General features: G+C 57.7%; 1 protein-coding gene across 1 annotated transcript in view; it reads right to left on the reverse strand.

Annotated features, from left to right (window-relative positions):
- LOC116954665 (uncharacterized) overlaps positions 1-26,987 on the reverse strand; it is an 88,506-nt gene that overhangs the window by 23,328 nt on the left and 38,191 nt on the right. The window contains exons 3-5 of the mRNA XM_076052428.1: positions 1,614-1,775; positions 1,370-1,444; positions 355-567 (exon numbers count right to left, since the gene is read on the reverse strand). Of these exons, the coding sequence (XP_075908543.1) occupies positions 355-567; positions 1,370-1,444; positions 1,614-1,775 (450 nt within the window). The remainder of the gene's footprint in view (positions 1-354; positions 568-1,369; positions 1,445-1,613; positions 1,776-26,987) is intronic.

The following is a 26,987-nucleotide window of genomic DNA, read 5'->3' on the forward strand; positions in this document are numbered from 1 at the left end:
CACCACGCTCTATAAGCTCACCACGCTCACCACGCTCACCACGCTCTATAGGCTCACCACGCTCACCACGCTCTATAGGCTCACCACGCTCACCACGCTCTATAAGCTCACCACGCTCACCACGCTCACCACGCTCACCACGCTCTATAGGCTCACCACGCTCACCACGCTCTATAAGCTCACCATGCTCACCACGCTCACCATGCTCACCACGCTCACCACGCTCACCACGCTCTATAAGCTCACCACGCTCACCACGCTCACCACGCTCTATAGGCTCACCACGCTCACCACGCTCTATAAGCTCACCATGCTCACCACGCTCACCACGCTCACCACGCTCTATAAGCTCACCGTTCTGCCTCTGCTGCACGGCGGCGGCGGTGGCGGCGGCCGTGCCACGCCGGGGCGGCGTGTCCTCGGGGTCCTCGGGGTACACGACGGCCGTGTCGCTGCGGCCCAGCAGCTCCGAGAGGCCGTCCTCACCGGGCCGCCCGCCTAGGGGCCCAGCCGCCGCCGCCGCCGCCGCCGTCGCCGCCGTCGCCGCAGAATCCTCCTCCCTCCCGCCTGCACAGAATCAGAATATTCAGTCGTGCCGCAGGAATCCGATGAGCCGTAAAGCTCTTTTTCACACGTCGGCGTGGTGTGGCCGCGTCACGCGGCACGACGGCCGTGCGCGAGGGCGGTGCCGTCACCCTGCATGGCTGCCCTCTTAGTGGGGATCGCCAGTGCGGTGTAGCCAGGTCACTCTGTATGGGGGACCCGTGGTGACTAGGAGATGTTAACTACCTCGCCTGGTACACAGGAGGTCGTGGGTTCGCTACCGACCCTGACACTTGCTGTACATTTGTAGTTTGCGTGTCTCTCTCTCTCATCATCACCACGGTGGCCAGGAGATGTTAACTACCTCGCCTGGTACACAGGAGGTCGTGGGTTCGATGCGGACCCTGACGCCTGCTGCTGTATATTTGGAGTTTGCGATGTCTCTCTCTCTCATCATCACCACGGTGGCCAGGAGATGTTAACTACCTCGCCAGGTATACAGGAGGTCGTGGGTTTGCTACCGACCCTGACACTTGCTGTATATTTGGAGTTTGCGTGTCTCTCTCTCTCTCTCTCTCCCCGTGGTCGCGTGGATTTTTCTCCGGCTCCTCCGGTTTTTCCCTCCACATTGAGAATCAACATCGCCGTGCGTTCAGAGTGTATGACTGCTCTAAATTTCCACGCGACGACAAGCCACTTCGTTGAGCTATCATTTATGGCCAGGTTGCTTTCTGAAAAAGAGATCATCGTGGCACCATTACCCTGCGCAATATTTTCTGAAAGACTGGTTTCGCCCGCATAAGGGATCGTCAGCAGTGCCACGTACCGGCTTGCGCCTTGCCGTCCGTGCCACTGGCGTCGTCCGAGAGCGAGGCAGCGGCTCCAGCCTCCGCGTCCTTGTCTGTCGCATCGGCCGCACAACAACGATGACATCGTACGCGCACGCTCACGCAACGAGACAAGCGTGCAATCGTGCAATCGCACAACCACGCGATTATGAAACACCGCCGCACAGCCGCACCGCCGCACAGCCGCACCGCCGCACAGCCGCACGGCAGCACCACAGCTACCTCCGTGCGTCACGCCGTCCCCATCGTCGGCGCTGGCGGCGCCGTCGCCCCCGGACGGCGTTGCCGGCGGCGACGGCTCGTCCTCGGCGATGAGCAGCCGGTCCTCATCGTCCGAGTCGGAGGCCTCGGCCGCACCCACGGTGGACAGCCGCACCGGGAGCGCTGTGCACAACCACCACGGTCAACCACGCAACAACCACCACGGTCAGTCACACACAACCACCACGGTCAACCACGCACAACCACCAACCACCACGGTCAGTCACACACAACCGCCGCGGTCAACCACGCAGAACCGCCACGGTCAACCACGCATAACCACCACGGTCAACCACGCACAACCGCCACGGTCAACCATGCACAACCACCACGGTCAACCACACACAACCACCAACCACCACGGTCAACCACGCACAACCACCACGGTCAACCACGCACAACCACCACGGTCAACCACACACAACCACCACGGTCAACCACGCACAACCGCCACGGTCAACCACGCACAACCGCCACGGTCAATCATGCACAACCGCCGCCGTCAATCACGCACAACCACCACGATCAATCACACACAACCACCAACCACCACGGTCAACCACGCACAACCACCACGGTCAACCACACACAACCACCACGGTCAACCACACACAACCACCACGGTCAACCACACACAACCACCACGGTCAACCACACACAACCACCACGGTCAACCACACACAACCACCGTGGTCAATCACACACAACCACCACGGTCAATCACACACAACCACCAACCACCACGGTCAACCACGCACAACCACCACGATCAATCACACACAACCACCAACCACCACGGTCAATCACACACAACCACCACGGTCAACCACACACAACCACCACGGTCAACGGGATTAGTTGACCAACACCCAGTCACGTGTTTATTTGTGTTTTTATTTTCATAGCTTCATAGCCATGGAAGGAAACTGGTGAAGCCGGAGGAAGCCCCCCCCCCACGCAGAGCTGGGGGAGTGAGAGAGAGGACGGACAAACCCCACAGGCAGATGGACGCCCGAGTCAGGAATCGAACCCAGGACCTCTCTCTTGCTGCGAGTTCGGCGCGCTGGTGAGATGTTGACTACCTCGCCTGGTATACAGGAGGTCGTGGGCTCGATCCCGACCCCGATATCTGAATCGGTCCTGATCACCGCCGTCACCAGCGTGGTGAAGTATGGTCAAACGACCTTCACGGACGACGTGGTGCAGGCAAGGCCTTCACCGAACGCGCGTACCCATCACGGTTAGGGGTTGTCACCTCGCCTACCCATCACGGCCAGGGGTTGTCACCTCGCCTACCCATCACGGTTAGGGGTTGTCACCTCGCCTACCCATCACGGCCAGGGGTTGTCACCTCGCCTACCCCTCACGGCTAGGGGTTGTCACCTCGCCTACCCATCACGGCCAGGGGTTGTCACCTCGCCTACCCCTCACGGCCAGGGGTTGTGACCTCGCCTACCCCTCACGGTTAGGGGTTGTCACCTCGCCTACCCATCACGGCCAGGGGTTGTCACCTCGCCTACCCATCACGGTTAGGGGTTGCCACCTCGCCTACCCCTCACGGTTAGGGGTTGTCACCTCGCCTACCCCTCACGGTTAGGGGTTGTGACCTCGCCTATCCCTCACGGCTAGGGGTTGTCACCTCGTGTACCCCTCACGGCCAGGGGTTGTCACCTCGCCTACCCATCACGGCCAGGGGTTGTCACCTCGCCTACCCATCACGGCTAGGGGTTGCCACCTCGCCTACCCATCACGGCTAGGGGTTGTCACCTCGCCTACCCCTCACGGTTAGGGGTTTCCACCTCGCCTACCCATCACGGTTAGGGGTTGTCACCTCGCCTACCCCTCACGGCCAGGGGTTGTCACCTCGCCTACCCCTCACGGCCAGGGGTTGTCACCTCGCCTACCCCTCACGGCTAGGGGTTGTCACCTCACGTACCCATCACAGTTAGGGGTTGTCATCTCGTGTACCCCTCACGGCTAGGGGTTGTCACCTCACGTACCCCTCACGGCCAGGGGTTGCCACCTCGCCTACCCCTCACGGCCAGGGGTTGTCACCTCGCCTACCCCTCACGGCTAGGGGTTGTCACCTCGCCTACCCCTCACGGCTAGGGGTTGTCACCTCGCCTATCCCTCACGGCTAGGGGTTGTCACCTCGCCTACCCCTCACGGCCAGGGGTTGCCACCTCGCGTACCCCTCACGGCTAGGGGTTGTCACCTCGCCTACCCCTCACGGCTAGGGGTTGTCACCTCGCCTACCCCTCACGGCTAGGGGTTGTCACCTCACGTACCCCTCACGGCTAGGGGTTGTCACCTCGCCTACCCCTCACGGTTAGGGGTTGTCACCTCGCCTACCCCTCACAGTTAGCGGTCCTGTCATGGGAAGATACAAAGAGGGGTGATCGCTAACCGTGCGACTGCGTCGTCCTGCCTGGTGCAAGTGTGTTATTATTGCGTTGGGTGGTGGGGGATTTCGCGACACATTTATATTCACGTGATCTAACTGAAAAGAAAGACTTCATTTTGGATGAGACTGTTCGCGAAATCCTCCTACTGCTACTACGACCGCGCGTTACACCGCGACCGTCATCGGTATTCTCGGCTGTCTCACGACAAAAAAAACAACTAAGATGCCGGGGAGAAACAAAAAACCGGGACAGGTGGCAACACGTGACACAGATGACGGAGTGAGGGAGGGGGGCACCGGGGTGGGGGCACAGGAAGCACAGGGCACGCCCTGGAACACGTGGGGGGAGGTGAGGGCGGGTGATGGGGGAGGTAAGGGGGGGCTATGGGGGGGTGATGGGGGAGGTAAGGGGGGGGCTATGGGGGGGTGATGGGGGAGGTAAGGGGGGGGGCTATGGGGGGGTGATGGGAGAGGTAAGGGGGGGGCTATGGGGGGGTGATGGGGGAGGTAAGGGGGGGGCTATGGGGGGTGATGGGGGAGGTAAGGGGGGGGGCTATGGGGGGGTGATGGAGGAGGTAAGGGGGGAGCTATGGGGGGGTGATGGGGGAGGTAAGGGGGGGCTATGGGGGGTGAGGGGTTTAGGTGACGGGGGTTGCTTCGAGACACACACCTCAGTGTGTGTGTGTATACACACGTACACACACACACTGTGTGTGTGTACGTGTGTGTGCACACAGTGTGTGTGTGTACGCCTGGGTGTGCGTGCCAGTGACGAAATAGCCGAACCGGGTCCTGGGCCTCCCCTAGGTCGACTCGGCCTCAAACGAATACCTGGTACGGTGTGTAGTAAACATCGCCACTGGGGGAGACAAAGGCGGCCGGGCGTGGCGCTGGCCACCCACCCCGTCGTGCGCCGTTCCGGCCTTCACAGGGTGCTACACGCTAACAGCACTTGCCCCTACAGTCTGTCACAGACTTCACGGGGGATCTTTGCCTTTTGTGTGCGTGTGTCAGTGCGTGTGTCCGCGCGTCTCCGTATGCGCGTGGAGGCGCGCGCGCGCCGAGGTGGAGCGAGCGGTGATGATGGTGGAGGGGGGGGGCGAGCGAGGGGATAGGAGGGGGGTGCGTGGGGGGGGGGGCGAGCGAGGGGATAGGAGTGGGGGGGGGTGCGACTTGGTGGGCGGGAGAGGCGGGCGAGTCTCGGACGAGGGCTCACGGCAACAAGGCGCCGGAGGACGGCGTCGGAAATGCCAGCGCAGCTCGCTCACTCGCGGGCATGGGCCACGACGCCACCTGACGACGCCTGCTGCTGCTGCTGCTGTATATTTGGAGTCTGCGTGTCTCTCTCTCTCATCATCACAGTGGCTAGGAGATGTTGACTACCTCGCCTGGTCTACAGGAGGTCGTGGGTTCAGTCCCGACCCTGACGCCTGCTGCTGCTGTATATTTGGAGTCTGCGTGTCTCTCTCTCCCCGTGGTCGCGTGGATTTTTCTCCGGGTCTTCCCCCCTCCACAATTAGAATTGACGTCACCACGCGTTTAGAGCATTTGGCTGCTGCTATAAATGTCCACGTGACGATAATCCCACTCGGTTGAGCTGTCATTTGTGATAGCCAGGTCGCTTCTGAAAAAGAGCTACACCGCCACCACCGCCGCCGCCACCACCACCGCCACCGTCGCCACTGCCGCCACCACCGCCACCAACGCCACCACCGCCGCCATCACCGCCACCGCCGCCACCATCACCACCATCGCCGCCACTGCCACCGTCATAACCGCCACCACCGCCACCACCAACGCCACCGCCGCCACCACCGCCACCAACGCCACCGTCGCCGCCACCCTCATAACCGCCACCAACGCCGCCACCACCGCCACCACCGCCACCGTCATAACCGCCACCGCCGCCATCACCGCCACCACCGCCACCACCGCCGCCGCAGCAGGAGCAGCGGCGGTGATGGCGAAGTCATCAAACAAATGCGGCGGCCCACCCCATCGTCGTCGCGCGGCGCTTTCAGAAGCGCTTTTGTGGCCGTCTGGAACGCTCTTCCGATATTAGGAAGCCACTGGGAGCTGCGCATTTTTGAACCATCATCATCTGGACTGACAAACCCATTTATTTCGTTTCTTGTCCTTCCCCTCGCACCTCCGATTAGCTCGGCTGGCTACGTATGGTGCGAAAGAAGTTCAGCATACAGTACATACACCCCGCGCAACGCGCGTGAAATAAACAAACCACTGCTTAAGACAACAACAACAACAACACCCACACGGACGGTAATGCTACGTTTACAGCTGGTGGTCAATCCACTGCTGGATGAGGGCCTTTCCACCGGGAATGTTGGTTCATGGGGGTCCCAGGGAGCGGTTCTGCTATCACTCACCACGAAGGTCGGCCACGGACTGGAATCAAACTCGGTTAGGGCGGGAGGTAGGCGGTGGGGGTAGGTTCACAGCCCAGCGCGCTAACCGCAGCACCGCCACTCCGCTCCTCTGGTGACCCCCCCCCACCCCGCCCCCCCCCCCGGGAGACTCTCGACCAGGCCACGTCGCACGCTCGCACAGCGCGTCGATGGAAATCAGAAAGAGCTACTCAGCTCAGCGAGCCCTTACCTGGTGAAATAAAAAAAAATAGTTTATCGTTTTTTTTTAAGTTGAGGGAACAACATCCACGTTGACCAAACTAAAAACACGTTTTTATTATTTTATTGTTTACCCGGCAAGGCCCACACTGAGCCACTTGGCTTCTTGTTTTCGAGGTTACGAGGAGATCCCAAGTGAAGCGTCCTCTACCCCCCTCAAGACGGGGGCTCCGCTGTGCCCCCCCCCAAAACGGGGGCTCTGCTGTGCCCCCCCCCAAAACGGGGGCTCCGCTGTGCCCCCCCCCAAGACGGGGGCCCCGCTCTGACCCCCCCCAAGACGGGGGCCCCGCTCTGCCCCCCCAAAGACGGAGACTCCGCTGTGCCCCCCCCAAGACGGGGACTCCGCTCTGCCCCCCCCCCAAAACGGGGGCTCCGCTGTGCCCCCCCCAAGACGGGGACTCCGCTCTGTCGCCTCTCCCCCGGCACCGAACGGTGGCGTGGCAGTGCCGGGGGTCAAAGGGTCATCAGCGGCAGCGGCACGCTGGGGGACTTGCAGCCAGAGCCGTCCCTTAGCTGGGGGGGGTGGATGAACGGAGAGTCGGGGCGATCGCCCCGGGCCCTGCGCTTTGGGGGGGGCATCCCCCCCCGCTGCCCCTCGACGTCACGCTGTCAGGATGTAACACTTCGGTTCGGTTTGAAGGCGTGGGGGGCCCACACGTTATGTTTTGCCCCCTTGGCCCCGCACCGCCTCTATGGATGTGAACTACCTCGCCTGGTACAAAGGAGGTCGTGGGTTTGATCACAGTAGACTGCGCAGTATATTTGGAGTTTGCGTGCCTCTGCCTCTCTCTCCCCGTGGTTCACGTGGATTTTTCTCCGGGGTCCTCCGGTTTCCCCGCCACCCCCAATGTAGAATCGACGTCACGCGTTTCAGAGGATTTGGCTGCCGCTGTCGATTTCCACTTGACGACAATCAGCCCGCTCCGTCCAGCGATCATTTGGGACGGCCAGGGTCGCTTCTGAACAAAAGAAAGCTACGTAGCAGCTCAGCGGGGCCTTACCCCGGTAAAATTAAAACGTAACGCAGCTTTGCAGCTTTTAGTTTTCTTGTTGGGAACAGGGGAGCGTTTTCGCGGCCATTCATTTCGCCAAAACTTCTGCTCCGCTCTGCTCCAGTCACCACCATCACGTCAGGGCCTCCTCGTACGAGGGGCGAGGCCTGGGACAAGCTGCACGCCCCCCCCCTCTCTCTCTTCCTCTCTCTCCTCCCACCCCCTTCTCACTCTCCCCGACACATTCCCCCCCCTCCATCCCTCTTCCTGCTAGCTCTCTCTCTGTCCAGCGTTTCCCCTCTCTCCCCCTCTTCCCTGAGGCTCTCTCCCTCCCTCCCGCTCACCCCACCCTCCTAGTCCCCTCTCTGTCCCTCTTCCTCCCTCCCTCCCTCCCGCTCACCCCACCCTCCTCGTCCCCTCTCTGTCCCTCTTCCTCCCTCCCTCCCTCCCGCTTCCCTCCCACCTCTCGGACACGTGTCATGTGTTCTGCACGAACATTCACACGCCAGCTGTCCCGCCGGCTATCCCACCCACCAGCTACATCCCACGAGCTCTCATCCAAGCTATCCCACCAGCTGTCCCACCGGCTGTCCCACCCACCAGCTATATCCCACGAGCTCTCATCCAAGCTATCCCACCAGCTATCTTACCCAGCAGCTATCCCGCCTGCTGTCCTACTAGCTATCCCGCCTGCTGTCCTACTAGCTATCCCGCCTGCTGTCCTACTAGCTAGCTTTCCGCTATCCCATCAGCTATCCCGCCCGCTATCCCACCATACACCCATCCACCCCTCTGCAGCCCGCTCATCTCGCCCAGCCAGCTATCCCGCTCGCGGGGCAGAAAAACGCCTCTGTATCCCGTGACGAATTTCCATCCCAGCCCGGCCCACAGACCCCCACACACCCCCAGTGAAGAGGAGAGAGAGAGAGCTTGTGGGGGTCGCCTACAGTGCAGCCCCTCTCTGTCGTTCTCGTTTAAAAAAAAAAATCTCTCTCTCTCTGTTTTCTGAAAATTCACACGGCACTCTCTCTCTCTCTGCCTGCTCCACATCACGCATGTCCTCCTCTCTCCAAGTATCCGGCTCTCCCTTATCGACGTCTCTCTGTGAGTCTGTGTCTCTCTGTGTCTCCGTGAGTCTTTGTCTCTCTGTGAGTCTGTGTCTCTCTGTGAGTCTGTGTCTCTCTGCCTCTCCGTGAGTCTGTGTCTCTCTGTGAGTCTGTGTCTCTCTGTCAGTCTGTATCTCTGTGTCTCTCTGTGTTTCTCTGCGAGTCTGTCTCTCTGAATCTCCGTGTGTCTCAGTGTCTCTCCGTGAGTCTGTGTCTCTCTGTGTCTCCCGGTGAGTCTGTGTCTCTCTGTGAGTCTGTGTCTCTCTGTGAGTCTGTGTCTCTCTGTGAGTCTGTGTCTCTCTGTGAGTCTGTGTCTCTCTGTGAGTCTGTGTCTCTCTGTGTCTCTCCGTGAGTCTGTGTCTCTCTGTCTCTCCTTGAGTCTGTCTCTCTGTGTCTCTGTGTGAGTCTGTGTCTCTCTGTGAGTCTCTGTCTCTCTGTGAGTCTGTGTCTCTCTGTGTCTCTCTGTGAGTCTGTGTCTCTCTGTGTCTCTGTGTGAGTCTGTGTCTCTCTGTGAGTCTGTGTCTCTCCGTGAGTCTGTGTCTCTCTGTGAGTCTGTGTCTCACTGTGTCTCTCCGTGAGTCTGTGTCTCTCTGTGTCTCCCCGTGAGTCTGTGTCTCTCTGTGAGTCTGTGTATCTCTGTGAGTCTGTGTCTCTCTGTGAGTCTGTGTCTCTCTGTGAGTCTGTGACTCTCTGTGTCTCTCTGTGAGTCTGTGTCTCTCTGTCTCTCCGTGAGTCTGTGACTCTCTGTGAGTCTGTGTCTCTCTGTGTCTCTCCGTGAGTCTGTGTCTCTCTGCCTCTCCGTGAGTCTGTGTCTCCCTGTGAGTCTGTGTCTCTCTGTGAGTCTGTGTCTCTCTGTGAGTCTGTGTCTCTCTGTCTCTCCGTGAGTCTGTCTCTCTGTGAGTCTGTGTCTCTCTGTGTCTCTCCGTGAGTCTGTGTCTCTCTGTCTCTCCGTGAGTCTGTGTCTCTCTGTGAGTCTGTATCTCTCAGTGCCTCGCTGTGATTCTGCATGTCTCTGTGATTTCGTGTCTCTCTGCCGATGTCTCTCTGCCGATGTCTCTCTGTGCCTCACTGCCTCGCTGTGATTCTGCATGTCTCTGTGATTTCGTGTCTCTCTGCCGATGTCTCTCTGCCGATGTCTCTCTGTGCCTCACTATGTGCGGGTCTCTCTCTGCCACATCATAAATGTCGTCCTTGTTTACAAGTAGCAGATTCTGTGTGTGTGTGTCTCGGTGTGTGTGTGTTCCACTCCTGTCGCCGTCTGTATGTGTGCGTCTCTCTCTGTCTTTGCTCGCTTCATCATCGCTGTCTTAAGTTTGCCGTTTCACTGTCTCTCTGTTGTCTGTCTGTCAGCGCGTTCGTGTCTCTCTGTCGTTTGTGTCTCTCTGCCTCCCGGAGTCTTAGCCTCTCTCGCTCTGCCTCAGCCTCTCTGTCTCTCTCTTTGTCTCTCTGTCTCTCTCTCGGTCTGTTTCTCAGTCTGTCTCTCTCTCTCAGTCTGTCTCTCTGTCTGTCTCTCTGTTAGTCTGTCTCTCTGTCTCTCTCTCTCAGTCTCTCTCTCTGTCTCTCTCTCAGTCTGTCTGCAACTGTCTCTCTCTCTCAGTCTGTCTCTCTGTCTCTCTCAATCTGTCTCTCTCAATCTGTCTCTCTGTCTCTCTCTCAGTCTGTCTCTTTGTCTCTCTCTCAGTCTGTCTCTCTCAGTCTGTCTCTCTGTCTCCCTCTCTGTCTCTCTCTCTGTCTGTATCTCAGTCTCTCTCTCTATCTGTCTCTCCGTCTCTCAGTCTGTCTCTCTCTCAATCTGTCTGCAACTGTCTCTCTCAGTCTGTCTCTCAGTCTGTCTCTCTCAGTCTCTCTCTCAGTCTGTCTCTCTCTCAGTCTCTCTGTCTCTCTCTCAGTCTCTCTCTCTGTCTCTCTCTCAGTATATGTCTCTCTGTCTCTCAGTCTCTCTCAGTCTGTCTCTCAGTCTGTCTCTCTCTCAGTATGTCTCTCTGTCTCTCTCTGTCTCTCTCTCAGTCTGTCTCTCTGTCTGTCTCTCTGTCTCTCTCTCAGTCTGTCTCTCTGTCTGTCTCTCTCTCAGTCCCTCTGTCTCTCTCTCAGTCTCTCTGTCTCTCTCTCAGTCTCTCTGTCTCTCAGTCTGTCTCTCTCTCGGTCTCTCTCTGTCTCTCTCTCAGTCTGTCTCTCTGTCTGTCTCTCTGTATCTCTCTGTCTGTCTCTCAGTCTGTTTCTCTCTCAGTCTGTCTCTCTCTCTGTCTCTCTGTCTGTCTCTCTGTCTCTCTCTCTCTCTCTGTCTGTCTCTCTGTCTGTCTCTCTGTCTGCCTCTCTATCTCTGTCTCTCTCTCAGTCTCTCCCTCTGTCTCTCTCTCAGTCTGTCTGCAACTGTCTCCCGTCCACATCCTTCTGTCTCGCTCTCTCATCTCCCCGAGTCATCCCTCTCTGCCCTCACCCATCTCTCCTTGCTGCCCTCTCCTTCCTCCCATTATCTCCCCCCCCCCCTTCCACCCCCCCCTCCACCTCCCCCCCATCTGCACCCCCCCCCAACCTCCCCCCGACCCCATCTGAACCCTGTTTCCACATCCCCCCTATATCGGTGCATAATTCGTCATGACCTCTGAACCCCCCCCTCCTACTCAAGTGGTTCGCTCCAGACTCCCTGGCGATCACAATGGACCGGTCCGTCCACAGCTCCACCTCTCAAGTCCCACGTTTGTCCGTGGTTGTCCGTCTTGTCTATCCGCTGGGGATCTGCCATCGTGCGTCGTTTGGCTGTCCAACCCTCTGCATGTCCCGCTAGTTAGAACTATTAACTATTTTTTATTTTACCAGGTAAGGCCCCACTGAGCTGCTGTGTCGATCTTTTTCAGAAGCGACCTGGCCATCACAGATGACGGCTCAACGAAGTGATGGCTTATTATCATCATCATCTTCGTCATCGTGTGGGGATTTATAGCGGCAGCCCACACACTCTAAACGCGTGGCGATGTCGGTTCTAAATGTGGAGGGGAAAAACGGAGGACCTGGAGAAAAATCCACGCGACTACGAGAAGAGAGACACCGCAAACTCCAAATATACAGCAGCAGCAGCAGGCGTCAGGGTCGGGATCGAACCCACGACCTCCTGTGTACCAGGCGAGGTAGTTAACATCTCCTAGCCACCGTGATGATGATGAGAGAGAGACACGCAGACTCCAAATATAGAGCAGCAGGCGTCAGGGTCGGGACAGAACCCACGACCTCCTGTATACCAGGCGAGGTAGTTAACATCTCCTAGCCACCGTGATGATGATGAGAGAGATACGCAAACTCCAAATATACAGCAGCAGGCGTCAGGGTCGGGATCGAACCCACGACCTCCTGTGTAACATCTCTTTGCTACCGTGGCTGTTTAATATTGCCTGCCTGTCTTTCTGCCGACACAACCAACATCTGTCTATTATTGGGGGCGTGTAGCCTTAACAGACTGTAGGGGCAAGTGCTGTTAGCAAGCAGCACCTATGAAGGCCGGCACGACACACGAGAGGGTGGGTGGGCCAGCACCACGCCCGGCCGCCTTTGTCTCCCAAAGTGACGACGATTACACACCGCACCAGGCACTCATTTGAGGCTGAGTCGATCTAGGCGAGGCTCAGGACCAGTTCAGATCATCGTCACTGGCGTTGGCCGCGAGCGGGAATCGAACTCAAGTCGTCGCCGGGTTCGTAAGCGCAGAAAACACGCGTGCGTGCACACACACACACGTGTACACACACACGTGTACACACACACGTGTACACACACACACGTGTGTGTGTACACGTGTGTGTGTGTACACACGTGTACACACACACACGTGCACACACACACACGTGCACACACACACACGTGTACACACACACGTGTACACACACACGTGTACACACACACACACGTGTACACACACACGTGTACACACACACGTGTACACACACACGTGTACACACACACACGTGTACACACACGTGTACACACACACACACGTGTACACACACACGTGTACACACACACACACACGTGTTTGTCATTAGCACGACTCCCATGATTAGTCCGGCTCCTCCACCCGGCGCCATTTCCACGGTGCCCTCCCCACCCCCCCACCCCCCACTCTTCACCTGCCGTGCTGCCACCCCCCGCCCCTCTCTCTCCACAGGCTCCCTGCTCGCTCCACCCTCCCTCCCTCCCACACTCACCAATGACGACAACACCACCACCACTGCCGACACGAGGGGGTCGGTAAATCAAAATAAGTTTACCATGGAAGTCCACTTCACAATGGGAGTCCAGTTTACCATGAAAGTCCAGTTTACGAATGGAATCCAGTATACCATGGAATTCCAGTTTACCATTGGAGTCCAGTTAACCATTGAATCCCAGTTTACCCTTGGAGCCCAGTTCACCATGGAAGTCCAGTTTTCCAATGGAGTCCAGTTTACCGTGGAATTCCAGTTTACCATGGGATTCCAGTTTACCGTGGAATTCCAGTTTACCATGGATTTCCAGTTTACCATTGGAACCCAGTTCACCATGGAAGTCCAGTTTTCCAATGGAGTCCAGTTTACCGTGGGATTCCAGTTTACCGTGGAATTCCAGTTTACCGTGGAATTCCAGTTTACCCTTGGAGCCCAGTTCACCATGGAAGTCCAGTTTTCCAATGGAGTCCAGTTTACCATGGAATTCCAGTTTACCATGGGATTCCAGTTTCCCGTGGAATTCCAGTTTACCGTGGAATTCCAGTTTACCCTTGGAGCCCAGTTCACCATGGAAGTCCAGTTTTCCAATGGAGTCCAGTTTACCATGGAATTCCAGTTTACCATGGGATTCCAGTTTCCCGTGGAATTCCAGTTTACCATGGGGTTCCAGTTTACCATTGGAGCCCAGTTCACCATGGAAGTCCAGTTTTCCAATGGAGTCCAGTTTACCATGGAATTCCAGTTTACCATGGGATTCCAGTTTCCCGTGGAATTCCAGTTTACCATGGGGTTCCAGCTTACCATGGGAGCCCAGTTCACCATGCAAGTCAAGTTTAGCGCAGGGCCAGCGCTCGGCAAAACCTGCAAAGTTCCGGAGCCGCGCGGCGTCTCTTCGAGGCCCGCTTGCCCGTGACACTTTCTCAACCCGCACACGAAAAACGGCGAGACGGCCACTGCCGTGACCCAGCGGCCGGCCGCACGACCCAGGCCCCTGTTGACCCCGGGCGCCGCGGTCAACGTCCCAACGCGAATCAAACTCCCTGCCGCTCACGGACGGTCACGCCGCCCCTACCCCTGCCCCTTCCCTCAATCCTCCATCCCCCCCCCACATCTCCCGCAGCCAGCGTCACCATCCGACCCCCCACCCCCCGGCTCGCTATTCTCGTCGGAAATCTGGCTTCGACCTCACCTCCGCACGGCTCAGCCCGAGACAAACGCGGGGGACTAACGCACACGGACACGGACACGCTGAGCTGGAACCTCGGCTACCACCCCCCACCCACCCCCCGAGGAGAGGACTGCGATCCATCTGACGAGCGATTGTCAAACATCCCAATGGAGCAGACACCGTGCGGACAACGAGACTCACCGAAACAAAGATCCCCCGCGTAGCCTGCAGCAGACTGTTGGGGCAAGTGCTGTTAACGAGCACCAGGTACTCATTTGGGGCTGAGTCGGCCTAGGGGAGGCCCAGGACCGGTTCAGAGAATCGTCACTGGTGTTGGCCGTGAGCGGGAATCGAACTCGAGTTGCCGAGTTCATAGCGCAACGCGCTAACCGCTACACCACCGCTCCCCACACCCACACACCTACATACATACACCGACACACACACACCTACATACAAACAAAGACAAAGATCCCCCGTATAGCCTTAACAGACTGTAGAGGCAAGTGCTGTTAGCGAGCACCTATGAAGGCCGGAACGGTACACGAGGGGGTGGGTGGCCAGCACCACGCCCGACCGCCTTACACACACCACTACACACACACACACCTACACACAGCCCTACAGACACACCTACAGACACCACTACACACACCTCTACACACACGCCTACACACACACCTACACACACACCTACACACACACGCACATTTACACACACACCTACACACACACATCTACACACACACACCTACATACACACACCTCTACACAAACCTCTACACACACACACCTACACACACACACCTACACGCGTAAACACCTACACACGCACACACCTACACACACACCTACACACGCACACCTACACACACACCTACACACACACACCTACACACACCTACACACACACCTACACACACACACCTACACACGCACACACACCCACGCCCTCCACCCGTGCCACCGCTAATACCAAACTTGGCCAGCCGTCGGCACGGCTTGTAACGCCGGCGACGACACCCGCACTGTAACGGGTCGAGTGCTCGCTCGCTCGCTCGGCCGACTGCTGAGTCGACCTAAGGGGGAGACGCAGGACCGGCTCGCCCATCGCCACGGGGCGCGGTCCGCCCGGGCGGGCGATGGAACCCGGAGTCGTCGCAGGTTCGCGACGACTCCGAGAGCCACCGCCGCTCCGAGCGCGCACGGCAAATTGAATCCAGTCGAGTGGCACTAACAGCCAATGTGGGTGATGACCCCGGCTGGCATTAAGAATACATTGCCGCCAAACACAAACACAAGGCAACGCGCGCGCACACGCGCACCTACACCCCTGCGCACACACCACACACACACACAGACACCACACACACACCTACACACCACAGACACACAGACACCACACACCTACACACACCTACACACACCCCTACACACACACCACACACAGACACCACACACACACACCTACACACCACAGACACACAGACACCACACACCTACACACACACACCTACACACACACTACACACACACACACCGACACACACCACACACAGACACCACACACACACCTACACACCACAGACACACCTACACACACCACACACACCTACACACACCACACACACAGACACCATACACACACCACACACACACACCTACACACCACAAACACACCTACACACACACCACACACACACCTACACACCACATACCTACACACCACAGACACACCTACACACACCACACACACCTACACCCCCACACACACACCTACACACACACCTACACACCACAGACACCACACACACCTACATACACCACACCACATACCCACACACACCTACACCCCCGCGCACACACCTACACCCACACACACCACACACACGCAGACACCACACACACACAGACACACCTACACACACCACACACACCACACCACACACCTACACACCACAGACACACCTACACACACACACCTACACCCCCACACACACACACCTACACACACCACAGACACCACACACACACCTACATACACCACACCACATACCTACACACACCACAGACTACACACACGCACCTACACACCCACACACACCTACACATACGCACACACCTACACCCACACACACACACCCACACACACCTACACATACGCACACACCTACACACACACACCTATATACACACACACATCTACACACACATCACACACACCTACACCCCCACACACACACCTACACACACCACACACACACATCTACACACACACCTACACCCCCACACACAAAGACAAAGATCCCCCATATAGCCTTAACAGACTGTAGGAGCAAGTGCTGTTAGCGAGTAGCACCTATGAAGCCCGGCACGGCACACGAGAGGGTGGGTGGCCAGCACCACGCCCGGCCGCCTTTGTCTCTCCAGTGGCGATGTTTACACACCGCACCAAGTACCCATTTGAGACTGAGTCGACCTATTCTAGAAGGGCTATAAAACTGACATTCACAAGGCACACGTAGAGGAGCCAAGCCTTTGCCGAGCACCGCAGTTTCCGCGGACGACTCATTCGGAAACCCACGACAAAAAATGGTCCCTTGACTAACAGCGTTATTGTTTGTATCTGGAGGTCATGGGCATCACGACCGCATCCAATCACATTTTGAAACGAGGCAATTCGCCCCCGGCTGCTTACTGGATGATGAAAAGTGACCAAAGGCCCCCACCCCCCACCCCCGCCGTTGACCGGCGCAGCGACGAAGCGCATGAGATGGCCGCCTCTGGAATCGAACACCGCTCGAGATGTCCCACGCGCAGGCCCAAGTGAAACCGGCAAGAACGACGGCCCACGGAGCACGTGGGGCCCAGGAGCACGTGGGGCCCAGGAGCACGTGGGGCCCAGGAGCACGTGGGGCCCAGGAGCACGTGGGCCCCAGGAGCACGTGGGCCCCAGGAGCACGTGGGCCCCAGGAGCACGTGGCCCCAGGAGCACGTGGGCCCCAGGAGCACGTGGGCCAGGAGCACGTGGGCCCCAGGAGCACCTGGGCCCCAGGAGCACGTGGGCCCCAGGAGCACGTGGGCCCCAGGAGCACGTGGGGCCCAGGAGCACGTGGGCCCCAGGAGCACGTGGGCCCCAGGAGCACGTGGGCCCCAGGAGCACGTGCGGCCCAGGAGCACGTGGGCCCCAGGAGCACGTGGCCCCAGGAGCACGTGGCCCCAGGAGCACGTGGGCCCCAGGAGCGCCCAACCGACGAGTGTCTCGGTTAGCGACGGTCTCTTGAAACTTCAAACCGACGAGATGACGTCGCGTGACGCGTTACACGTGACGTCGCGAGACGACGTCATGCGTAACCGCACGTCACAAGGGGAGGGGAGGTGCATGCGCCCCGGCTGCTAAGGCACTGACAGCTCGACTCGTACTTTTAGCGCACGTTTTTTGTTGTTTGACGGCTCCAAGTTTCGTCCCAACCGTTCGATAAGTGTGACCGATTTTCTGCAGCGGTAAGTTGCCAATAGCAACGCGAATGTCACTCAACAGTTGTGGTCCCATTTTTAATGCCCCAAATATACATTTTGGTGGTGGTGGTGGGAGGGTGGATGTGTGTGAGTGGGTGAGCGAGTGGGTGGGTGAGTGGGTGAGCGAGTGGGTGGGTGAGTGGGTCGGTGGGTGAGTGGGTGAGTGAGCCAGTGGGTGGGTGGGCGTGTGAGTGGGTGGGTGGGTGAGTGAGTGGGTGGGTGAGCGGGTGGATGAGCGAGAGGGCGAGTGGGTGAGGCGGAGGGTGGGCGAGTCGGTGGGTGGATAGGCGAGTGAGTGTGTGAGCGAGTTTGGGGGCGAGTGAGTAGGTGAGTGGGTGAGCCAGTGGGTGGGCGAGTGAGTGGGTGGGCAAGTGAGGGGACGAACCGGTAATGGGCCTCCCCTAGGTCGACTCAGTCTCAAATGAGTACCTGATGCGTGGTGTTGGCCACCCACCCCCTCGTGTGCCGTTCTGGCTTTCATAGGTGCTCGCTAACAGCACTTGCCCCTACAGTCTGTTAAAGGCTATACGGGGGATCTTTGTCTTTGTACGTGTGTTGAGCTGCTTTCGCACCGTACGTAGCCAAACGTGCTTATCGGGTCCCAAAGCAATGAGTTCTCAATCTAGATGATGAAATTGGCTTCCTGATATCGGAAGGGAAGAGCGTTCCAGACGGCCGCAGAAGCGCGTCTGAAAGCGCGGCGCGACGATGCGGTGACCACCGCCGTTGTTCGATGGCCAGCAGCTAAAAGCCGCTGCCGCTGCGAGGATGACCGGAGTCGAGAAGCATCATCAAGGCCGATGATGAAATAACTGATTCATCTCATTTCATTTACGGTCTTGTCATTATTATTGGTCGGTGGATGGTTGGCTGGGTCGGTGTGTTGGTGAGTGTGTAGGTGGGTAGTTAGTGAGCGGGTGAGTGGCTGGCTGGGTGAATGACCGTCTGGGTGAGTGAACAAGTGTGTGAATTAGTGGGCGAGCAGGCAAAGCGAGTGAGCGGTTAGATGGGTGGTGCGTGAATTGGTGAATAGACAAGCGAGCGAGCGAGTGAGTGGCTGAGTCGGTGGGTGGGTGGACTGGCTGCTGAGTGAGCGAGTGGCTGGCTGGGTAGGCAGGTAGGTTGTTGAGTGAGCGAGTGTGTGTGTGGCCGTGTTGGTGGGTAGACTTGCTGGCTGCCGAGGGAGCGAGCGAGTGGGCAGGTTGGTGGGCAGAGTGGCTAAGTGGGTGGGTGGCTGGGCAGAGTGGCTAAGTGGGTGGGTGGCTGGGCAGAGTGGCTAAGTGGGTGGGTGGCTGGGCAGAGTGGCTAAGTGGGTGGGTGGGTGGGCAGAGTGGCTAAGTGGGTGGCTGGGCAGAGTGGCTAAGTTGGTGGGTGGGCAGAGTGGCTAAGTGGGTGGGTGGCTGGGCAGAGTGGCTAAGTGGGTGGGTGACTGGGCAGAGTGGCTAAGTGGGTGGGTGGCTGGGCAGAGTGGCTAAGTGGGTGGGTGGCTGGGCAGAGTGGCTAAGTGGGTGGGTGGGTGGGCAGAGTGGCTAAGTGGGTGGGTGGCTGGGCCGGCTACTGCTGCTGCTGCCGCTGAACGAGTGTGAGCGAGGGGCCAGTTGACACCGGTGCTGAAGCGGCGGCACCGCTTGAACCAACACCGCGAGACACCCGCGGGGGGTCACGTGCGTGCGTGTGCACGCGTGGCCTGAAAGTGCACGTAGCCTGGCACAAGCGCCGTGGTGACGTCACAGCCACTCAGGGGTGAATGGCGGTGGTTGTTGTTGTTGTTGCGTCAGTGTAGCGGTTAGCGCTACGCTGCGCTTCGAACCCCGGCAACCCGAGATTCGAATCCCCCTTACAGTGACCAACAACAGTGACGATTAACTGTACCGGTCCTGGGCCTCCCCTAGGTCGACTCAGCCTCAAATGAGTACCTGGTGCGGTGTGTAAAACATCACCACGGGAGAGACAAAGGCGGCCGGGCGTGGTGCTGGCCACCCACCCCCTCGTGTGCCGTGCCGGCCTTCAGAGGTTGCCCGCTAACAGCACTTGCCCCAACAGTCTGTTAAGGCTACACTGGGGATCTTTGTCTTTTTACCAGAGGAATTTCCATCCGGTACAGATGCAATGCAAGGCTGATCGATGCCTGGTTGCGGTCAAGGGATGGCTCCCAATTGGTCAACCATGCTACGTACATTGACGATCTGCTGATTGCCGCTCACTCTGAGGAGTTGGAGACTGCTGCCCCCGAACCTGGCACCGAGAGATGGGGGCCTCACCAGCAGCCCAACAAGAACTCGGCGCCTGCATGGGCAGTTCACGTCATCAAAATACTCCACCCCCTCCACAACTACTGCCCCATGACTCATGGGGCAGTAGTTGTGGAGAGAGTGGAGATTTAACACGTGGGCTTTAGCGAACCAACATCATCCATAATCCAGGTTCAATTTTCTGGGGTTAGGCCGCGAAAATAACGCACAAGTGACGTCATCACATCTACGCCTCGATTTCAAGAACGAGGACTTCTCCATAAAATGTGGCTGTCGCCTGATGAAGCTAGTTGTGATTACTGGCGAAACGTCGTACTCAGATGGTACATGTTGTGGCTTGGCTCTCCAACACACACCCGGTTAGTGCTGTGCTAGTATACTACACTATACACTACACTATACACTACACTACTATACACTACACTATACACTACTATACACTACACTATACACTACTATACACTACACTATACACTACACTATACACTATTATACACTACACTATACACTACACTATACACTACACTACACACTACACTACACACTACACTACTCACTAGTGTTGTAGTAATAACGAATTGGCCACGTTCTGTTTACGTGACAACCCTTACTAATTAATTGGCTGTGTCGGGTGGTGGCGGGTTTAACGACACATTCATATTTTACGCGACTTAACCCAAAAAAAGATCCTCCATTGTACAGTGGAGATGTTTTCGTAGCTGGGCAGTGTGCTTGTGACCAGCTCCAGTTGGGCAACAGATGTCTCACTTCGAATCAGTCGAGTGGCGTTGTCTTTCCATCAGCTGTCTCACGCCGTGTGGATGCTACCTGGTCTATCGCTCCGTATGAAGTGACGGGACTTCTCGGCTACTCTTATGCCCCCCCTTCCCTATGCTCGTGAAACGTACGGCCCTCTGCAGGAACGTCTACGCCGGTTTGAAACGCTCAGGCTGGGCCTGCCTGCCTACGAGCCATCCTGGGTTTAACCAGACTGGATTTTAGGAGCTCACAAAATCCTCGAAAGATCTGGACACAGTCCCATCGGTGAGCACCTACGGCAGCCGAGGCTGCGTTGGCTGGGTCACGTAACTCGCGTGCCCAGCCACCGCACGCCAAAGCAGTTTTTTTCGTTTGCCGGCGAGAAAGATTTGGGCGAAACGGACACAGTGCAGGCTCGAGAAGCGATGAACTGATGTGGTGCAGGAGGATGTGGAGCTGAGTGCACTTGCCGATAACCGGTACCGACGGTGTCAGGATCGGCCTCTGTGGAGGAGGAGGCTCGCGAAGGAAGCTGCTGCTACCGGGCAGTCGCCCTCCAACAACGGCGGAACGCAGAGGAGCGAAGCTCACAACAACGAGCGGAGCGACGGGCGGCTAAAACGCAGGCGGCAACAGCGGTGCATCTGCCGGTCGTCTCGGCCAGTCGACCCCGCGGCACCTGGGACTGTCCCGTGACCGTCTGCCGGCAGCGAGCCTGCGACGCTTCGCGCGAGAAACCTCAAAAGTGGCACCTAGCTTGCCACAAGTCGCCGCCGCGATGTCGGCCCGCGGCACGTTCGCGCGCGTCCGGCGGTGGGGCCAGCGAGAAAGCTATCGCCGGCTCCCATCGGCTCGCCACCGCCGCTCGCCGCCACTCGCCGGCGTCCCTTCCCGGCAAGTCGCTTCCACAAAAACAAAAATAAAAACCACCGTCAACCGTCCACGGCCCCCGAGGTCGCACGCCGCCACCGCCGCCGCCTCACCCGGCCACCGGGTGAGGCAGCGTGTTACCGTGCTAGCGTGTTACCGTGCTAGCGTGTTAGCGTGCTAGCGTGTTAGCGTGTTACCGTGCTAGCGTGTTACCGTGCTAGCGTGTTAGCGTGCTAGCGTGTTAGCGTGTTACCGTGCTAGCGTGTTACCGTGCTAGCGTGTTAGCGTGCTAGCGTGTTAGCGTGTTACCGTGCTAGCGTGTTGCCATGCTAGCGTGTTAGCGTGCTAGAGTGCTAGCGTGTTACCGTGCTAGAGTGTTAGCGTGCTAGCGTGTTAGCGTGCTAGCGTGTTACCGTGTTACCGTGCTAGCGTGTTACCTTGGTAGCGTGTTAGTGTGCTAGCGTGCTAGCGTGTTAGCGTGCTAGCGTGTTACCTTGGTAGCGTGCTAACGTGTTACCGTGTTGGCGTGCTAGCGTGTTAGCGTGCTAGCGTGTTAGCGTGCTAGCGTGTTAGCGTGTTACTGTGTTAGCGTGCTAGCGTGTTAGCGTGTTGCCTTGGTAGCGTGCTAACGTGTTAGCGTGTTACTGTGTAAGCGTGCTAACGTGTTAGCGTGTTACCGTGCTAGCGTGTTACCTTGGTAGCGTGTTAGTGTGCTAGCGTGCTAGCGTGTTAGCGTGCTAGCGTGTTACCTTGGTAGCGTGCTAACGTGTTACCGTGTTGGCGTGCTAGCGTGTTAGCGTGCTAGCGTGTTAGCGTGCTAGCGTGTTAGCGTGTTACTGTGTTAGCGTGCTAGCGTGTTAGCGTGTTGCCTTGGTAGCGTGCTAACGTGTTAGCGTGTTACTGTGTAAGCGTGCTAACGTGTTAGCGTGTTACCGTGCTAGCATGTTACCGTGCTAGCGTGTGTGCGTGTTAGTGTGTTAGCGTGCTAGCGTGTTACCGTGCTAGCGTGTTACCGTGTTACCGTGCTAGCGTGTTACCTTGGTAGCGTGTTAGTGTGCTAGCGTGTTAGCGTGTTAGCGTGCTAGCGTGTTAGCGTGCTAGCGTGTTAGCGTGCTAGCGTGTTACTGTGTTAGCGTGTTACCGTGCTACCGTGCTAGCGTGTTAGTGTGCTACCGTGCTAGCATGTTACCGTGCTACCGTGCAACCGTGATAGCGTGTTAGCGTGCTACCGTGCTAGCGTGTTAGCGTGCTACCGTGCTACCGTGCTAGCGTGTTAGCGGCGAACCCGACGGGCCGAGTTCGATTGCCGCTCGCGGCCAACGTCGGTGACGGATGTCCGAACCGGTCCCGCGCCTCCCCTAGGTCGACTCGGCCTCGAATTAGTTAACCGGTGCCAGCGGTGTGTAAACATCGCCACTGGGGAGACAAAGGCGGCCGGGCGTGGTGCTGGCCACCCACCCCGATGCGTACCGTTCCGGCATTCATAGGTGCTCGCTAACAGCACTTGCTTCAACAGTATACACAGGCAGTGTGTGTACACGTGTGAGTACATACAGACAGTGTGTACGTACACGTGTGAGTACACACAGACAGTGTGTACGTACACGTGTGAGTACACACAGACAGTGTGTACGTACACGTGTGAGTACACACAGACAGTGTGTGTGCACGTGTGAGTACACAGACAGTGTGTGTACACGTGAGAGTACACAGACAGTGTTTGTACACGTGTGAGTACACAGTGTGTATACACGTGTGAGTACACACAGGCAGTGTGTGTACACGTATGAGTACACAACAGACACTGTTATCGGTGCGTGTACACACACGTGTACGCTTCTCGGGTCGAACAATATTATTTATTTATTTATTCATTACAAGAATTTGGGAAGAGAGACGGTGGTGGGAGGAAATTCCAGAGTGGAGCGGTGCGAGAATCGGAAACAGAAGTAAGGTCACCTGCTGTGAGGTGACCTGCTGTGACGTCACCTGCTGTGAGGTGACCTGCTGTGACGTCACCTGCTGTGAGGTGACCCGCTGTGACGTGACCTGCTGTGAGGTGACCTGCTGTGAGGTGACCTGCTGTGAGGTGACCTGCTGTGACGTCACCTGCTGTGAGGTGACCCGCTGTGAGGTGACCTGCTGTGACGTCACCTGCTGTGAGGTGACCTACTGTGACGTCACCTGCTGTGAGGTGACCTGCTGTGACGTCACCTGCTGTGAGGTGACCTGCTGTGAAGTGACCTGCTGTGAGGTGACCTGCTGTGACGTCACCTGCTGTGAGGTGACCTACTGTGACGTCACCTGCTGTGAGGTGACCTGCTGTGACGTCACCTGCTGTGAGGTGACCTGCTGTGACGTCACCTGCTGTGAGGTGACCTGCTGTGAGGTGACCTACTGTGAGGTGACCTGCTGTGAGGTGACCTACTGTGAGGTGACCTGCTGTGAGGTGACCTGCTGTGAGGTGACCTGCTGTGAGGTGACCTGCTGTGACGTCACCTGCTGTGCTGTGACCTGCTGTGACGTCACCTACTGTGAGGTGACCTGCTGTGAGGTGACCTACTGTGAGGTGACCTGCTGTGAGGTGACCCGCTGTGAGGTGACCTGCTGTGCTGTCACCTGCTGTGAGGTGACCTGCTGTGACGTCACCTGCTGTGATGTGACCTGCTGTGAGGTGACCTGCTGTGAGGTCACCTGCTGTGCTGTGACCTGCTGAGGTCACCTGCTGTGCTGTGACCTGCTGTGACGTCATCTACTGTGAGGTGACCTGCTGTGCTGTGACCTGCTGTGACGTCACCTGCTGTGAGGTGACCTGCTGTGCTGTGACCTGCTGTGCTGTGACCTGCTGTGCGGTGACCTGCTGTGAGGTGACCTGCTGTGAGGTGACCTGCTGTGACGTCACCTGCTGTGAGGTGAGTGAGTGTGAGTGGGTGGGTGAGTGTGAGTGGGTAGGTGAGTGTGAGCGAGTGGGTGGGTGAGTGAGTGGGTGGGTGAGTGAGTGTGAGCGAGTGGGTGAGTGAGTGAGTGACTGTGAGTGAGTGGGTGAGTGTGAGTGGGTAGGCGAGTGTGAGTGGGTGGGTGGGTGAGTGTGAGTGGGTAGGTGAGTGTGAGTGGGTGAGTTAGTAGGTGAGTGTGAGTGGGTAGGTGAGTGTGAGTGAGTGGGTGAGTGTGAGTGAGTGGGTGAGTGTGAGTGGGTGGGTGAGTGAGTGGGTGAGTGTGAGTGGGTAGGTGAGTGTGAGTGGGTGGGTGGGTGAGTGTGAGTGGGTAGGTGAGTGTGAGTGAGTGGGTGAGTTAGTAGGTGAGTGTGAGTGGGTAGGTGAGTGTAAGTGGGTGGGTGAGTGTGAGCGAGTGGGTGGGTGAGTTAGTGGGTGAGTGTGAGCGAGTGTGTGAGCGAGTGGGTGAGTGTGAGTGGGTAGGTGAGTGTGAGTGAGTGGGTGACCTAGTAGGTGAGTGTGAGTGGGTAGGTGAGTGTGAGCGAGTGGGTGAGTGTGAGTGGGTGGGTGAGTGTGAGTGGGTAGGTGAGTGTGAGCGAGTGGGTGGGTGAGTGAGTGGGTGGGTGAGTGAGTGTGAGCGAGTGGGTGAGTGAGTGAGTGGGTGAGTGAGTGACTGTGAGTGAGTGGGTGAGTGGGTAGGTGAGTGTGAGTGGGTGGGTGGGTGAGTGTGAGTGGGTAGGTGAGTGTGAGTGGGTGAGTTAGTAGGTGAGTGTGAGTGGGTAGGTGAGTGTGAGCGAGTGGGTGAGTGTGAGTGGGTGAGTGTGAGTGGGTGGGTGAGTGAGTGGGTGAGTGTGAGTGGGTGGGTGGGTGAGCGTGAGTGGGTAGGTGAGTGTGAGTGAGTGGGTGAGTTAGTAGGTGAGTGTGAGTGGGTAGGTGAGTGTGAGCGAGTGGGTGAGTGTGAGTGAGTGGGTGAGTGTGAGTGGGTAGGTGAGTGTGTGAGTGAGTTCCGGCCTTCACAGGTGCTGCTCGCGAACAGCACTTGCTCCAACAGCCTGTTAAGTCTACACGGGGGAACTTTGTCTTTGCGAGTGTGTGGGAGGGCGAGTAAGTGAGTAAGTGGGGAGCGGTAGCGTAGGGGTCAGCACACCGCGCTACGAAACCCAGCGCCCCGAGTTCCATTCCCAGACTCAGCATCAAAAACGAGCGCCTGCTGCGGTGTGTAAGACATCGCCACGAGGGAGACAAAGGCGGTCTCCATAGGCGCTGCTCCTCGCCTACAAAAAGGGGAATCCCTACGGACGCGATGCACCCAAATCAGGGCTTCGGTCGCGGAAACGGGCGGCTGTCTCTTCACGAAAACGAAACGATGTCCTCTTTTACATTTTGCCGTAGGGCCCAGGATTTTCTCACCCCTCCCACCCACCCCCCAGGAGGATGGAGATAATATCATCGCCACGACATCACTTCCTCCGCTTCCCACCGCAACCCCCCACCACCACAACCACCACCACAACCACCGCCACCGTCTGAGCCTGGCAAGCGGCGAGCCCACCTCAACAAACCCGGCACGTGCCAGGAGGCGGCTGGCTTGGGGTTAGCGGATGCCGCAAGGATGGGAGCTCGTGAATGCCGCTCGGTGTCTGGCAACGGCTGCCGATGGTGACGAGGGCGGTGACGTGGGGATGACGTGGGGATGACGTGGAGCTAAGCGGTACAGCAAGTAGGACCGCGGGAGACCGACACAAATGGGTCCGCGTCAATTATTCCTGGGGAAGATCCGAGTTGGCTCAACAACGGCGGCCGTGACCACCCACGCGCCACCACCGCTTTCCCTGGTAGAATCAAACGAGTGTAGTGTTGCATCTGTAATGTGCATTCGTTTCTGACTTGCTTACCTTTCCCGCACTCTGCACTCCGATCGGTATTTTTGTACCGTTTCTCGTTGCAACGTTCCGACCCCCGTGCCCCTGCTGGACCATCTGTGCATAAACAAAGAGCTTTACAGCTCATCGGATTCTTTCCACCAGTCTGAATATTCTGATCCTGCTCGGGGGGGGGCCCTGTACGAAATCGTTGCGATGCGCGACTCCAGTGTTGGCCCTGTGCGACGCTTCCCAACGGAGGAGGCGTGGAGAGAGCGTGAACGCGCAGGCTCCGTGCCGCCCGTCCGTCGCGGCAAACCTTGGAAAGATTGATCCAAGGCTCGTGCAAGCTCGGCACGACGTCGGGCTGATCGCGGGGACTCGCCCTGCCACCATGAAACGGTCCAAATGGATCAGAGCGTCACGCAAAACGTGAAGATATTCACTCTGTTTCTCTCGGTAAAAAGTTACGTAGAAAGAAAATGACGAAAGAAACATCTTGCTAAATAATCATTTGCTGTTCGTTTTCTTTCCACGTGGCAAAATTTAAACGTGTATTCATTGAATAATTATTCACCGAAAGAAAGCAAGAGTCATTCCGGCAGTCACGAAAGCTTCAAATCAAGCTT

This window comes from Petromyzon marinus, chromosome 56, assembly GCF_048934315.1.
Source record: "Petromyzon marinus isolate PM22_M1 ecotype Great Lakes invasive population chromosome 56, UKy_Petmar_22M1.pri1.0, whole genome shotgun sequence".
NCBI lineage: Eukaryota > Metazoa > Chordata > Hyperoartia > Petromyzontiformes > Petromyzontidae > Petromyzon > Petromyzon marinus.